General features: G+C 36.7%; 1 protein-coding gene across 1 annotated transcript in view; it reads right to left on the bottom strand.

The window, feature by feature from the left end:
• NEGR1 (neuronal growth regulator 1) overlaps positions 1–16,709 on the bottom strand; it is a 909,650-nt gene that overhangs the window by 368,940 nt on the left and 524,001 nt on the right. The window contains exon 3 of the mRNA XM_017530454.2: positions 11,076–11,201. Within this exon, the coding sequence (XP_017385943.1) occupies positions 11,076–11,201 (126 nt within the window). The remainder of the gene's footprint in view (positions 1–11,075; positions 11,202–16,709) is intronic.

The raw sequence follows: 16,709 nt of genomic DNA, 5'->3' as shown, positions 1-16,709 counted from the left end.
GAAAAGAAAAGGAATCTCAACATGGCAGGAGAAAAAGAACATAAATTGAGCATTCTGTATCTTGAATTAGGCAATAGTCTCAATGCCTATGATAATTAAGGTAGTAATACCTTGTCAAAACATTAAGCATATGGAAATTAGTCAAAAAAGTTTGAGACATATAGCCCAGTGCTGTGCTCACATGTTTAGCTTCAGAGCCAGTTTGTCAGTTAATAAAAAATACCAGGCTAAAGTGTGAACATCTGTAGATATTCCAGGTCCCAAAGAATAGGAAGAAATGAACTAGGAAATAGACATCAAAATAAACAGCCATGAATAAGTGAATATTGTAAACAGTGCTGCAATGAACATTCGTGTGCATGTGTCCTTATAGTAGAGCGATTTGTAATCCTTTGGATATATACCCAGTAATGGGGTTGCTGGGTCAGATGGAATTTCTATTTCTAGGTCCTTGAGGAATCACCACACTGTCTTCCACAATGGTTGAACTAATTTACACTCCCACCAACAGTGCAGTAGTGTTCCTATTTCTCCACATCCTCTCCAGCATCTGTTGTCTCCAGATTTTTTAATGATCACCATTCTAACTGGCATGAGATGGTATCTCAGGAGAACACATGGACACAGGGAGGGGAGCACTACACATTGGGGTCAGTTGGGGGGAAATAGGGGAGGGACGGTGGAGGGTGGGGAGCTGGGGAGAGATAGCAAGGGGAGTGATGCCAGATGTAGGTGATGGGAAGGAAGGCAGCAAATCACACTGCCACGTGTGTACCTATGCAACAATTATGCATGTTCTTCACATGTACCCCAAAACCTAAAATGCAATAAAATAAATAAATGGGGAAAAAAATAAGTGAATATTTTCAAACAGCCTTCAAAATGCTTCCAAATTTTTTATCTCCTTGATACAGTTTTGCTCTGTGTCCCCACCCAAGTCTCATGTTGCACTGTAACCCTCAATGCGGAGGTGGGCCTAGTGGGAGGCCCACCTCCACATTGGATCATGGGGGTAGTTTTTCATAAATGGCTTAGCACCCTTAGTGCTGTTCTCGTGACAGGGGTGTCATGACATCTGGTTGTTTAAAAGAGTGCAGAACCTCTCCCTTCTCTCTCTTGCTCCTGCTTTGTATCATATGCTTGCTTCCCCTTTGTCTTTGTCATGACTACAAATTTCCTAAGGCCTCTTCGGAAGCAGAAGTTGCTATGCTTACCATATAGCCTACAGAACCATAAGCCAATTAAACTTCTTTCTTTATAAATTATGCAGTTTCAGGTATTTCTTTATAGCAATGCAAGAATGGACTAATATAGAAACTTGGTACTGAGGAATAGGGCATTGCTATAAAGATACCTAAAAATGTAGAACTGACTTTGGAACTGGGCAATGGGAAGAGGTTGGAAGAGCATGGAGGGCTGAAAAGAAGACAGGAAGATGAGGAAAAATTTGGAACTTCATAGTGACTTGTTGAATGGTTGTGCTGATAGGGATATGAACAATGAAATCCAGGCTGATGTGGTCTCAAATAGAAATGAGGAACTTATTGGGAGCTGGATTAAAGGTCACTTTTGCTACGCTTTAAAAAGAGCCAGCTTGTATTGTGTCCTAGCTCTAGGAGTCTGTGGAACTTTTAACTTGAGAATGATTTAGGATATTTGGCAAAAGAAATTTAAAAGCAGCCAAGTGTTCAAGAAGTAACCTGGCTGCTTCTAAGAATATATGCCCCTATGTGTAGGCAAAGAAATGACCTAGAACCAGAACTTTTATATTTTGAAGGGAAACAGAGCATAAAGTTTGGAAAATTTGCAGCCTGGCTATGTGGTAGAAAAGTAAATCCCATTTCAGAGAAGCAATTCAAGATGGCTGTAGAAATTTGCATGACTAAGAAGAAGGCAAAGGCTGATAGGAAAATGAGAAAAAGACATCAATGGCATTTCAGAGAAGCTCATGGAAGCCCTCCCATCACACACCTGGAGGCCCACCAAGGACGAATGGTTTTGTGGGCCAGGCCAGGGCCCAGCTGCCCTGTGCAGCCTCAGGACATGGCTCCCTGTATCCCTTCCAGTCCAGCTCTAGACATGGCTCAAAGGGGCCCATGTAAAGCTCAGGCCGCTACTTCAGAGGCTACAAGCCATAACGCTTGGCAGCTTTGATGTGGTGGTAAGCCTTTGAGTGCACAGAATGAAAGGATTGAGGCTCGGAAGCCTTTGCTTAGATTTCAAAGGATGAATGGAAAAGCCTGGATATCCAGACATCCAGGCAGAAGCCCACTACAGGGGTGGTACCTTCATGGATAACTCTACTAGGGCAGTATAGAGGGAAAATGTGGGGTCAGAACAACCACACAGAGTCTCCCCAGTGGGGCATTACCTAGTGGAGTTGTGAGAAGAGGGCCCCAGAATGGCAGATCCACTGACAGCCTGTACCCTATACCTGGAAAAGCAGCAAGCCAGTCAACATCAGCCCATGAGAGCAGCCACAGGAACTGACCCCTACAAAGCCATAGAGGCAGAGCTGCTCAAGGCATTGGGAACTCAGCCCTTGCATCAGTGTGCCCTGATTGTAAGACATGGAGTCAAAGGAGATTATTTTGGAGTTTCAAGGTTTAATGACTGCAGTGCTGGATTTTAGAATTGTATGGGGCTTGTATCCCCCTGCTTTTTTTTTTTTTTTTTTTTTTCAGGCTCATAGGCAAAAGGAACTTGCCTTCTCTCAGATGAAACTTTGAACTTCGGACTTTTGAGTGAATGCTGCAATATGTTAAGACTCTGGGGGACTGTTGAGAAGAGATGATTGTATTTTGAAATGTGAGAAGGACATGCGATTTTTAGGAGGTATCAGTATAGGAATGATATGGTTTGGATCTATGTCCTTGCCCAAATCTCATGTGAATTGTAATCCTCAGTGTTGGAGGTGGTACCTAGAGGAAAGTGATTGAATAAAGTGGGTGATTTTTCATAAATGGTTTAGCACCATTGCCCTAGTTCTGCTCTCATGATAAAGTTCTCAGACTTTAAAAGAGTGTTGAACTTCCCCTCACCCACTTACTCCTTTTTCCAGCATCGTTAAGACATGCTGGCTTCCCCTTTACTTTCTACCGTGTCTATAAGTTTCCTAAGGCCTCCCTAGAAGCAGAAGCTGTAAACTTCCTGTACAGCCTGTAGTAACATGAGCCAATTACACATTTTTTTTTTACAACTTACTGGTATTTTATATCAATGGGAGAATGGACTAATACACTCATCTATAACTTTAAAATGTTTCTTTTAATTTTTAATTTTTTTCTTACTACCTAGGCTTATTAATATAATAAAATATAATAAAAACCTTATTTCTTCTTTATATTTAAATCAGAAGCCTCATGTATACTTGTCAATATTCTCCAGAAGTTTAAAGTGATTTTTAGCTTCATGGTAACCTCATTTGTGAGCAGCTATGTGAAATACATTTTTAAGAGTCATAAAGAGGCCCCTTAACACCAGGAACAGAGTTATAAATTCTATATGGTTGATACGATTTGACTGTGTCCTCACCCAAATCTCACCATAAACTGTAGTTCCCATAATGCCTATGTGTTGTGGAAGAGACCTGGTGGAGGTAATTGAATCATGGGGGTGCTTATCTCCATGCTGTGTCCATGATAGTGAGTGAGTTGTCATGAAATCGGATGGTTTTACTATGGGGGTTTCCTCCCACTTCTTTTTGTTGCCATCATGTGAAGGATATGTTTTCCCCCCCATTCCACCATGATTATAAGTTTCTTGAGGCCTTCTGAGCCCTGTGGAACTGTGAGTCAATTAAATCTCTTTCCTTTATAAATCACTTAGTCTTGGATACGTCTTTATTAGCAGCATGACAACAGACAAATACAGTTAATTGGTATTGGCAGAGTTGGGTGCTGCTACAAGGATACCCAAAAAAGTAGATATGACTTTAGAACTGGGTAACAGGCAGAGGTTGGAACAGTTTGGACGGCTCAAGAGAAATAGAAAAATATGGGAAAGTTTAGACTTCATAGAGACTTGGAGGGCTCAGAAGATGGGATAATATGGGAAAGTCTAGAACTTCCTAGAGACTTGTTGAATGGCTTTGACAAAAATGCTGATAGTGATATGGAAAATGAAGTCTAGGCTGAGGTGGTCTCAGATGGAGATGAAGAACATGTTGGGAACTGGAGCAAAGGTGACTCTTGCTATGCTTTTGCAAAGGGACTGGCTGCATTTTGCCTTTGCCTTAGAGATCTGTGGAATTTTTAACTTGAAAGAGGATGATTTAGAGTATTATCAGAAGAAATTTCTAAGTGGCAAAGCATTCAAGAGGATGCAGAGCATAAAAGATCAGAAAATTTGCAGCTTGATGATAAGATAGAAAAGAAAAACCCATTTTCTGGGAAGAAATTCAAGCCTGTTACAGAAATTTTCATAGATAACAAGAAGCTTAATATTACTCATCAAGGCAATGGGAAAAATGTCTCTAGCACATGTCAGAGACCTTCATTGCAGCCCCTCCCATCACAGGCCTGGAGGCAGGCCTGGAGGCTTAGAAGGAAAAAATACTTTTGTGGGCTAGTCCTAGGGTCCCCTGCTTTGTGCAGCGTAGGGTCTTGGTGCACTATGTCCCACCTGCTCCAGATGTGACTAAAAGCCCAAATGTACAGCTCAGGTTATTGCTTCAGAGGGTAGAAGCCCCAAGCCTTGGAGGTTTTCATGTGGTGTTGGGCCTACAGTTGCACAGAAGTCAAGAATTGAGGTTGGGGAACATCTGCCTAGATTTCAGAGGATGTATGAAAAAGCCTGGATGTCCAGAGAGAACAGGGGTGGAGTTCTCATGAAAAACCTCTGCTAGGGTCAGTGCAGAAAGCAAATGTGGGATTGGAGCCCCCAGAGTGCCCACTGGATCACTGCCTAGTAAAGCTGTGAAAGGAGGGCCACCATCCTCCAGACCTCAGAATGGTAGATCCATTGACAGCCTAGACCACTTTGTGCCTGGAAAAGCCACAGACACTCAACATCAGTCCGTGAAAGCAGGTGGGAAGAGGGCAGTACCCTGTAAAGCCACAGGAGTGGAGCTGCCCAAGGCCGTGAGAGCTCGCCCATTCTATCAGCATGACTTGGATATGAGACATGGAGTCAAAGGAGATCATTTTGGAGCTTTAAGATTTAATGACTATCCTATTGGATTTCAGACTTGCATGGGGCCTGTAGCCCTTTTGTTTTGGTCAGTTTCTCTCATTTGTAATGGATGGATTTACCCAATGCCTGTACCTCCATTATATCTAGGAAATAACTAACTTGCTTTTGATTTTACAGGCTCATAGGCAGAGGGGACTTGCCTTGTCTCAGTTGAGACTTTGGACTTGGACTTTTGAGTTAATGGTGGAATTAGTTAAGACTTTGGGGGATGGTTGGAAGGGCATGAATGTGTTTTGAATTGTGAGGACATGACATTTTTCCTCTCATGTCCAGGGGTAGCATGATATTGTTTGATTGTGTCCTCACCCAAATCTCTTGAACTGTAGTTCCCATAATCCCTATGTGTCATGGGAGGAAGCCAGTGAGAGGTAATTGAATCATGGGGGCCTTTACCTCCATGCTGTTCTTGTTAGTGAATGAGTTCACAGGAGATCTGGTGTTTTTATAAAGGGCTTTTTCCCCTCTTCACTCTGCATTTCTTCTTCTTGTCACCATGTGAAGAAGGACATGTTTGCTTCCCCTTCTGCTATGATGGTAAATTTCCTGGGGCCTCCCAGTCCTGTGAGTCAGTTAAACCTCTTTCCTTTATAAATCACCCAGTCTTGGGTATGTCTTTATTAGCAGTGTAAGAATAAACTAATACACTGGTCAAAAATTTAAACACATTTCAGAAGCATATTAAGAGCTAAGAATATGGAATGTTTAGAAGCCATAAACTCTGTCCAGTGTTTCATACTATTCCATTTACTGTCCATATACCAATTCTGTGAATCGAGTAAAATTACTATTGCTGTTTTGTATCTGAAGTTTAAGGATGCTAACAATTTTTTCTAAGATATTACTTTTGGTAAGAGAAAGACCTGGATCTCAAACTCAACTGAAATCAAAATTCATTATCTTAATCACTAGGCTCCACTGGTACCTTCTCATAAGTAAATTACTGGTAGAAATAAAGTCATACATCTCATACTAGGAATTTTGATAAAACCTTGAACAATTTGAAACATAAAGAACCAGTCATAGATGAGTGGAAGCAGTAGGATCACATGTAAAGATCTATGAGCTTACTTGTATCTCCACTCATAGGACAACTGCCCTCCTATATTTTCCTTGAGATAAATATTTTTCTTATTAATTCTAGTGCTTTGGGCATACACACTGATTACAGGCCCTATTCGAGGCTTCTTGTTAGATAAAGCCAAGCAAAATATTTTTTATTCCTCAACCTGAAGTTATTTAAGGTCTTATTGTGGTTCCTATGATAGCAGAATATCATAGGAAGTGGCCTAGACTTCTGAGTCTTTGATAATTTTACTATAAATCAGGTAAGTAAATTTACATTTTTAAACCAAAATGTAATGGTTCTGGGTACGAGTGTATGGTATAAAATCAATTAAAATTAAATAAAATGGTTGATTCCAGAGATGAGACAGAAAAGATGAGCCTGACATATTTTCTCACGCCAGAAAGGATACAAGTAAAGAAAATGATGGGGTCATGTCATAAGGACACAGGAGACAGATTTAGTGTGACCCCTACTGGTCACACCAGGGACAATTTAACCAACAAAAACATTAAAGACTTTTTTGAAAGTTGTGAATCCATGAGTTCATGCCATAAAAATAAACAAACAAATAATAAATAGGAGAAAGTGGAATTCTTGTTTACAGCAGAATGTCAAATGCTAACTAGTAAAAGTAGAAAGACTGCTGAATCTAGAAAAAATTATCAGTGTGATAATCAGAGTAAAGGTTGAGCACAAAAGAATCATCAATAATGTTAAATCTAAGGGCAGAGTTGACATAGAGTAGATATTTGAATGTCACAGTCTTAAAATCTCTTCCTACAGACTGTTCATTGATACCATAGGGAAGAAAAAGGAATGAACTATATAGTGTGGAAATCAGATAACATATTGATTAACTGAAATTAACATCACAAATGAGAAAAACATGAATAATATGTAATTCAGGATGTGATTCCATGAGAAGGATACAATTTCACTTACTTCCATAAGGGTGTAACTAGATATCTCATGAGGAAATATGAGACAATCCACAAATGAGAAATATTCTATTTAAAAAGGGGTCAATATAGTGAAATCCCATCTCTACTAAAAATACAAAAATTAACTGGGTGTCATGGCATACGCATGTGATCCCAGCTAATTGGGAGGCTGAGGTGGGAGGATCACTTAAACCTAGGAGGTGGAGGTTGCAATGAGCCTAGATCACATCACTGCACTCCAGTCTGGATGACAGAGTGAGACTTCATCTCCAAAACACAAGGGGTGGGGGGAGTATATACATTGTTAAAAAATGTCTATGTTCAGTAATGACAAAGAGAAATTAAATTAAAGGGGCCTAAAATGATATGTCAACTAAATGTAATACATAGTCCTGGACTGGATTCTGTACAAGACAAAAAAGTATTCTATAAAAAAGTCTATTGTGTCAGTTGACAAAATTAGAATATGCACAATTAATTGAATAAAAGTATGATACCAAGGTTAAATTTACTGGATTAAAAATTACTGTGGTTACGTGAAGAAAATGTCTGTTCTTCAGAAATTACCATGGAAATATCTAGAGAAAAAAATATCTAGAGATAAAAAAAGGTGGAGACGTATGCAACTTGCTCTCAAATGATTCAGTGAAATATATACTTAGTCTACCCACAGAGAATGTGTGAAGCAAATTGACAAAATCATGATGGATGTAACTGGGTAAAGGATACAGAATATTCTTTGTATTATTTCTGTAACCTTTTAAAATATAAATTTGAAATTAATTCTCAAATATTAAATAGAAAAAATGGAGAAAAGAAATAATCATTGATAAAAGTGAACTGTAAGGAAGTTCGCGTATGCAGAAACATCTCAGGAAAGGTGTTTTTTGGTGAAAGTACAGTTGAGTTGCAAGAATTATGAAGTAGAATGTCAACTCTAGCTGGCTTCAGTGATGTTTGTGATGTGGGTGAACACACAGCCTCATTTTTCTGTAAATTAGGGGGAAGCTCTATAGAGCTATCATCCTGCGACCAACCACATATTATTGATTTTTAAAACTGGAATTGACCATGAGTAAGTCAGGAAGAGTTACCAAAGGCATTAATAAAAAATCTAAATGAATCAGATATATACACAAACTAGCCATTTCTTCTCATATTGACATGGAGCATATCTATCTCTGTTTTTATTTACTTATTATTATATCTGTTTTTAACACTAAACATGTTCATGTTAACTGCTGTTTCAAGACACCTTTTCTTTCATAATTTAGCAAAAGACATGAAAACATGCAAAATATTGATGTTTCTTAGGCAAAATCCAAAAGGATCAATGACGTTCATAATTTTGCTTTTAAATATAAATTAATAAGTCAAAAAAGCTAATAGAATTATCAGACATGTTCCTTAAAGCAGAAACTCCAGTATTGTGCATTTTATGGTTTTTCCTTTAGGTGCTGTGCATTTGAATGTAAATCATTAATAAATTATAATTGGAAATTATTGGAAGTGTTTATAAAAATATCTGCCAGGTCTAGTTATTCATTGGATAATAGTTAATATTTATGCTAATTTTACTCATTTGCTCAGTATGGCAGGATCAGAAAAACAAATCTATGCACAGTTTAACTTATAAAACCAATCTGTCTTCTTTCAGTTTCATAATGTTATCCATTATCATTATTCTAATAACTTCACTAACCAACATTCCTTTTTAATTAAACTAAAATGTGTCCAAGTGCTTTAAAAAAGAATATGCATGATAACAAGCACTGCAAAGCAGAAGAGTTAAACCCAAAATATTAATCTTAAATTATATGACGATAGACATTATGTGTTTCATTCTTTCAAAAATTATATTACCATATCAGATTTAAATTCCTGGAAGGATGAGTAAGAGTTAGTTTTACATTTGCATATCAAGTTTTACTTTTTAAAACACATTTATGTCTATTATATTTTTTGAGTTCCACAATAGTGAAGGATTATTATCATGCAATTTTTGGAAATAGGAAACTAGCTGGTGGTAACTACAGCCAAGAGAGGTGCACAAGGATTGGGAGATTTGATAAATAAGAAACTTGTCTTTAGAACATATGTATATAATTCCTTGTCCTGAATTTGCTGCACTTATATCCATGGAGACTTCTGCCAAGAATTTAGTGTTCACATATCAGTTTTATGATTTTTTAGCAGTTATAGAGAATAGAGTGTTGGCAGTCAAGAGCACACTCATACTTCAGAAATATTATAAGGGACATAATGCATATTATATAAATGTATATTGCTGATATATTGATTTTTTTCCCGCAATACCAATACTAAGCATGTGGTATGGGTAAGACTCATTAGACCCGCTGCATAAATGAGGAAAGTGAGACACTTAAGGGTAAGTAATATTGAAGAAAACATCAGCAGATAAAATAGATGTTTCAATTGTGTTCGTTCTACACCTATATCAAATGTGCATTTCTGATTTCATTAAAAGCTGTTTCATTGCACCAGCCTAGCTCAAGGTATTTTCACAAAAACCATACAACAAATAAAATCAAATTTCATTCATCTGAAATGAGGTGGGGTCCTATTTATTAAAAATACCACTCTGACTTTCAGGGTGTACCCAAAGCTATGTAGTTCAAACTTTTAAATTTCACACAACTTGATAATTCTGTTAGCATTGTGACTTTGAAAACAGACCTGTTTTGATGATGACTATAGCCAACTTCCTAAAATTGACTTATAATATCTTTGGGAGGATGTGTACTGTAGCAGGAGCACTGGAATCCTATAAACATGTTATATATTTCATTTCAACTAGCTATGTGATCTTGTACAAGTTACATAAACTCTTGGATTTTTATATCCCTCATTGGTTAAATTTTAACTCCAAAATCTTTGATTCAAAGCTGCAGTTTGAAATCAGACCCAGGAAACTCATAATTTGATTAACTTTATTCTCCCTTGATTATTTCAGCAGTTCATGCTGACCTATCAACATGTGATTGCTGATCGAATCAATCCCTTACACATTTATATGAAGACATTTCTCTTGTGATATTTTCATTTGAGCCTTTTGTCTATTGATTGGTGATTATCCAGCATAGGAAAGTTAAAATAACCTTGACTAAGGATCAAGAAACAGGTTCTATACTGAACTCTGACTGAAAATTACTCATTTAACTTTTTTTTTTATCTGTTTCTTTGTTTTCTGTCACCCAGGCTGGAGTGTAGTAGTGTGATATCTCGGCTCACTGTAACCGCTGCCTTCCGGGTTCAAAGGATTCTTTGCCTCAGCCTCCCAAGTAGTTGGGATTACAGGAATGCACCACCACCTGGTTAATTTTTGCATTTTTAGTGGAGACAGGGTTTCACCACGTTGGCCAGGCTGGTCTCAAACTCCTGACCTTAGCTGATCCGCCCACCTCAGCCTCCCAAAGTGCTGGGATTGTAGGTGTCAGCCACTGCATCTGGCCCATTTAACTTTTAGGAATCACAGTGCCTTTAGGTATGAAGAATAAGTATAAAACTATGCATTTTGGCCAGGTGTGGTGGCTCATGCCTGTAATCCCAGCACTATGGGAAGCCAAGTTGTGCAGATCACTTGAGGCCAAAGTTCAAGACCAACCTTGCCAACACAGTGAGAATAGCTTGAACTTGTGAGGCGGAGGTTGCAGTGAGATGGAATTGCGCCACTGAACTCCAGCCTGGGTAACAGTGTAAGACTCTGTCTCAAAATATTAAATAAATAAATAAATGCATTCTGTTTACCACATGAGGAAAATACAAAAAACGAAGTTGATTCTTAAGTTCTGAACAAGTAAGTTCACAGGAGAATAATGAACAGCACAAACAACACCAGTGCATTCCTACTTTACCTGATGGGGAGATGTGTCGCCAAGAAATGGAAGGCTCTGGTTTCCCAGTGGCCAAACAAGTAAGGGTGACGTTGGTTCCTTCATTGATGGTCATATCATTTGAGATGTCATATATCTTAGGAGGAACTGAAATGACAAAATATGCAGTGGTCAGAAAGAAGATGTATAAAAGTTTTTTGAACTACATATGATTAATTCCATAATATCATGCAAGAAACTTATGAGGGTGAAATGTATTTATGGCCTAGGGTCCTCACCTGATATATGGATTCTCTGGAACCTCAAGACTTTCTAGAATTATTTTCTCTAATATTTAGATGTTAAATATGTCAGGATAAACGGAGTACTTAATAACAAAAATGTTTGAACATTGATTAAATTAAGTATGTATTATGAATGATTTATATTAAGTAAACTAGAATATAACTGATCTATTTTATCCATGGATCCTCACTGTAATGACGATTTTCTTATTGAAATGGTTAAATAGAGTAAGTATAGAAGAAACTTAAAATAGCAGAACTGTTATTTCTACATGCTGATTTAAAAGATGAGTGAGTTAGGACATATACATAATTGGGAGGTAAGATTTCAAGGTCACAAAGGTATTTTGGGTTTCAATTTTCTATCTGCCAGGCAGTAGAGCTAGTAGAGCTAGACACAAATTCTAAGGACTGTGAAAGGTGGATACAATAACATTTTCTTATCAGTAATGACTGGCAAACACTGGTTGAAACAGATCACTTCAGGACTTCTCAGAACCTTTGTTACGCCCTTTTGCACTGTAAATCCACAAGAGTGAAGGGGGAAATATTATATTATATTTTCTCTGACGTATTAGACTGTAGAAGTTTTTATCCCAGAATTTAATTACGTAATACATTTGGGAAACGGAGAGAAAAGTCTCTAAACTAACTTCCAGGATTAAATTTCCATATTCTCTGGGAAACCAAATATCTCATTGAATCTTCAAACAGCATGAGTATAAATCTTTGGTTCTCTATTGGCTAACTGCATTATTTAGGGTAAGTTATTTATCTCAGCCTCAGTGTCTTTATCTGAGAGCTGGAGACAATAATACTACATGTCCTATCTGGTTGCTATGGAGACTGAGTCAATAGGTGTTAAAGGACTTAGAAAAGCACCTGACATCAGTGTTAGTTATTATTATTAGATGCCATTCAATACATATATGATGTCTGAATTTCATTTTAGTAGCGCCCTTTTCCTATGCCTTAAAATTGTTCTCAGAAATTCTTCACTTTTGTAGTGTGTATGAGTGACCTATGCCATAAATAAGTTTGGGCTGCTTTAAAAAATTATGCTATGTTACCATTCCAGGTGAAATGTAAATAAATGGCAATTACATGCCTTGGTAATCATTAGAAAAATAAGATTTTTACTGAAATATTTTTAATTGTTCCTTTCTTTGGGTTTCTTTATGCAAGACATATGTTTTCACAGTTATTTTTAAAGCTTGTAACTAACATCTGATGTGACGATAAATTACCCATACTTTGAATTTTGTTCTGACTTTTTTATGGAACCAAAACTCAGCCACACACACACACAAAATCAAAAATGGTACGATTACAAATATAAAGTGGTGTTTGATTATGTGTAACTGTTGATATGACTGAGGAGAAGTCTTGTTCCTAAGTAATATACCATTGTAACTGTTTCTAAATGACATAGTTTAATTGGCATTTAAAACACATTATCATCAAACTCTTCAGTGGGATTTTCTCAGGCAAATAATAAAAATTTTTAAAACCATCCCAAACAGAGGGCTCCTTTTAGCTTAATTGAAACAGAACAGAAATAAAAACATTAAAATACCCTAGAAGGAAAGTAAAAAAAAAATGTGCATGACACTGGTAAATAGAAGCGTTAATAATAACAAATTGATAACATTAAACTAAAAGTATATTTTAGATATTTGGCTATAGGTATAGGTTTGATTTATAACTGTAAAATATATGTCTATATATATATAGAGAGAGACAGATATACAAATACAGATGGTCACTGACTTACAATGGTTCAATTCTGTTTTTACTTTATAATGGTGTGAAAAGATACCTATTCTGTAGAAATCATATTTTGAGTACCAGTACAACCATTTTGTTTTCATTTTCAGTATACCATTTGATTATCTACATGAAATATTCAACACTTTATTATAAAACAGGCTTTTTGTCACATGATTCTGCTCAACTGTGGTTAAATGTTCTGAGCACATTTAATGAAGGTTAGGTTAAGTTATGATGTTCAACATTTTAAGTGTATTAATTGCATTTTCAATTTACAATAGGTTTATTTGGATGTAACCTTATTATAACACATGGAGCACCTGTATTAATATACATATATACACACAAGTATATGCATATACAGCAGTGCCCACTATTTAAAACATTATATTGTACTTTTTTCCTTTATAGAGAAGAAAGTATGTAGAGCTCTTAATCCTGCCTAGCTACTTTAATTATTTATTTAAAACATAACTGATTCAAAGTTGGACATAGGAAAGTATATGAAGAGAAATAATGCCATAAGAACATAAATTCTATCTTCGAAATCCCGTTATTTTGTCAATAATGTCTGATTACAAAACAATTTAGTGGAATCTTTACACATCTACATACATTTAAAGTGCTAAACTTTATGCTAAACTAATATTTAGTACTTGTATTTGACTACATAGAGAAACAATTAAGTCCTTTAGCTATAAACTTAGATTTGACATTTAACTATAGGAGATTGTATAGTGTGGGGAGAGTGGTAATTTCCAGGTGTGACATGTCATTCTCAGTGATTACAATTGCCTTCCAGGGCCTCATAATTCAGGACATGCTACAGGGCACACACATCTGGAAAGAGGACGTTAGTAAGAGAAAATCCCTCTGGCAAGGCTCCTCTCCCCAAAATGCATCACCTGTTGGCAGCAGATGCAGTGTGTAAGAGGGCCAGTGAAATCTTTCACATGCACAATGGCTTGTGGAGACAAAAACAGGTGTTGCTTTGCTGAATATTCAAAACTATTGCATATTCAGTTTAAAACTTCCAACTTTTACTAACTATTATGAATGCAATAATTCTGGATCCAAAGGAAATGCAAAAGTTTGAAGGCATAATACTTCTCCTCAAGAAATTTAAATTAAAAGAGAGAAGCAGATAAGTAAGCAAATAAGAGAGGGCAAATATTTTCCACATTTTCCTTTCCCATTTTATAGGAGTAATACAAGTTCAATAGGTATGCCTTCTGGGTTCAAATCAGTAGACATTAATTTTGTGTTGGTTTACTTTCAAGTTAATTCTGTGGAATAGTTTACACACAAAGTTATTGAGTGCAGTGCTATTTATAATAGAGGATGACAATTTTTTTTTTTTTTGAGACAGAGTCTCACTCTGTCTCCCAGGCTGGGGTGCAATGGCTCAATCTTGGCTCACTGCAACCTCTGCCTCCCAGGTTCAAGTGATTCTCTTGCCTCAGCCTCCCAAGTAGCTGGGATTACAGGCAGCTGCCACCATGTCCCGCTAATTTTTATATTTTTCAGTAGAGATGGGGTTTTACCATGTTGGCCACGCTGGTCTTGAACTCCTGACCTCAGGTGATCCACCCACCTCAGCCTCCTAAAGTGCTGGGATTACAGGTGCAAGCCACCACACCTGGCCAGGAAAACTATCAATAACCTCAAGGTAGGTTATTAATATGTACCACAGAAATGGCGGTATAGGGAATTGGTCAATTGGATGATGATAACCATTGTCAGCTCTGTCCTCAGAATAAGGTATGGTATTGAGAAGGGTTTTGAATGGTCCCAGGGTGCATCATGCTATGGGGAAATGGAAGAGAGAAGAGATAATTCTATCCTGGACACAGGGGCAGGGAAAAACAACAAAGTTTCAGGCTTCTGCAGATGATCAGTTCTGGTAGCTGTTCTTGGGTTAGTTACAATTTGTATATAAATGATGCATACACACAGGTAGAAAGGATCTTTGATCTTTCTGAGAGTTTGTCACATATTATATGTCCAATATTCTAAGCACTTGCATAGAAAAACCAAAAAAAAAAAAAGAGGAGAGTTAAAAATAACTTAGTATTCTAGATGTGTGTTCATTTTCTATATATCTTATTTCAGACTCCCTCGTATCCTTTTCTAAATACTTAAAAATTTATGCAGAAAGAAGCAGATATCTTTAATCAATTCAACAAATTTTAACCTATTAAAAACTACAGACTTTAAGAAGTATTTTGAATTGTCATGCACTTTAAGTACTTATGATCTAGGGCAGAGTTATAAAGAAATATATTATTCATCTAAGTGTAAACTCAATTAATATGCTGGAAATAATTATTATAATGTCATCTTCACTGTCTTCATCTTATGACACCATAAAAAAACAATGAAAAGGCACACATTCTAGATTTCATACTAAATCACAGAATAACTCTCTCCTAGTGAAAGTCTAATTAGGAATATGCAAGACTTTACAACTCTGTTCAGAATCAATTGTTCTGTATTACCAGTTAGAGAGATCCAAGAACACTGGAAGCTTTCTGAGCAACAGTGGTTGAAAGTAGATTTAAAGCTTGTATTGAGTGAAATATATTTTTAAACCTCAATGTCCATTTAAATGAACTACTCTTGGTCCCTTACATTCATAACATGCTTTGCCTTTACTTGTTCACTGGTCTAAAATTCAACTACTACTTAGCACCTGCTCTTCAACTCCTAGTTAGTTGGTTCCACAGTGAGGAGATAATGCATATTTACATGTATCTACATCCTTAGATTCTCTAAAGATTACTTAGATCTTTTATTAGTTTCACTTTCACCAATAAATTAAGCAATTTGACTTACTCCACCCCCCTTCCCTCTTCTGAGACATCTGTGAGTGTCTTCAGGCAGGGTTTGAGTCACCTTCAGTAAGAAAAATCTTAGATTGAATATCCAAACCAGATTCTAATGACCTTCACACAGGCTACCAATTTGGATTATTCCCCACTATTTTTATGATAATGAGCAACTGAGTTTGTGAGTGCATGGCATTTTTTTTTCTTTTAATGTGTACCTATTTTCTGACCTAAAGAAATAAATTATTTTGTTTGTTTAATGAGCAGTCTGCAAAGATTTAATTTTAATTTCTTTCAAGAATTCATCAGGCTGTCTGCAACATGACCCTTAAAAAATTGAGAAGCCAGCAACAGGGTGACTAATTTGGATATCACAGGAATCATAGAAGCACAGGATATTTTATTACACTAAAAGTTTTTATCTAAAATAATCTATGCAGATGATTTTAGAAAGAATAAATAAAAGAGCACTTACATCAATATTAACTTGCATTACATGTGAGGTCAGGTCACACATGATATTAAAAACTTTACAGGATGCATTTGACAGTTATTTTAACTGTAAATACAAGACATAGGCAATTTGGATCTGGACAGTTGACTGGCTCACTGGAATCAATCAAATGCTCCACCGAGCTCTTAAGCTGTAAGAGTCCATGAAAGACCACAGTGCATACAAATCCATTTGGAGGCCTTCTTTAGGCTGCCAGGGCTAAAAGGTAGATGGACTATTTATTTAATCTGGCTCACAAACACTCACCGATTACTGAAAA

The sequence above is a fragment of the Cebus imitator genome, unplaced genomic scaffold (assembly GCF_001604975.1).
Source record: "Cebus imitator isolate Cc_AM_T3 unplaced genomic scaffold, Cebus_imitator-1.0 Scaffold3, whole genome shotgun sequence".
In the NCBI taxonomy this organism is placed as follows: Eukaryota; Metazoa; Chordata; class Mammalia; order Primates; family Cebidae; genus Cebus; species Cebus imitator.
The sequence above is the reverse complement of the archived record's forward strand: the minus strand, read 5'-3'. Positions and strand labels throughout refer to the sequence as shown.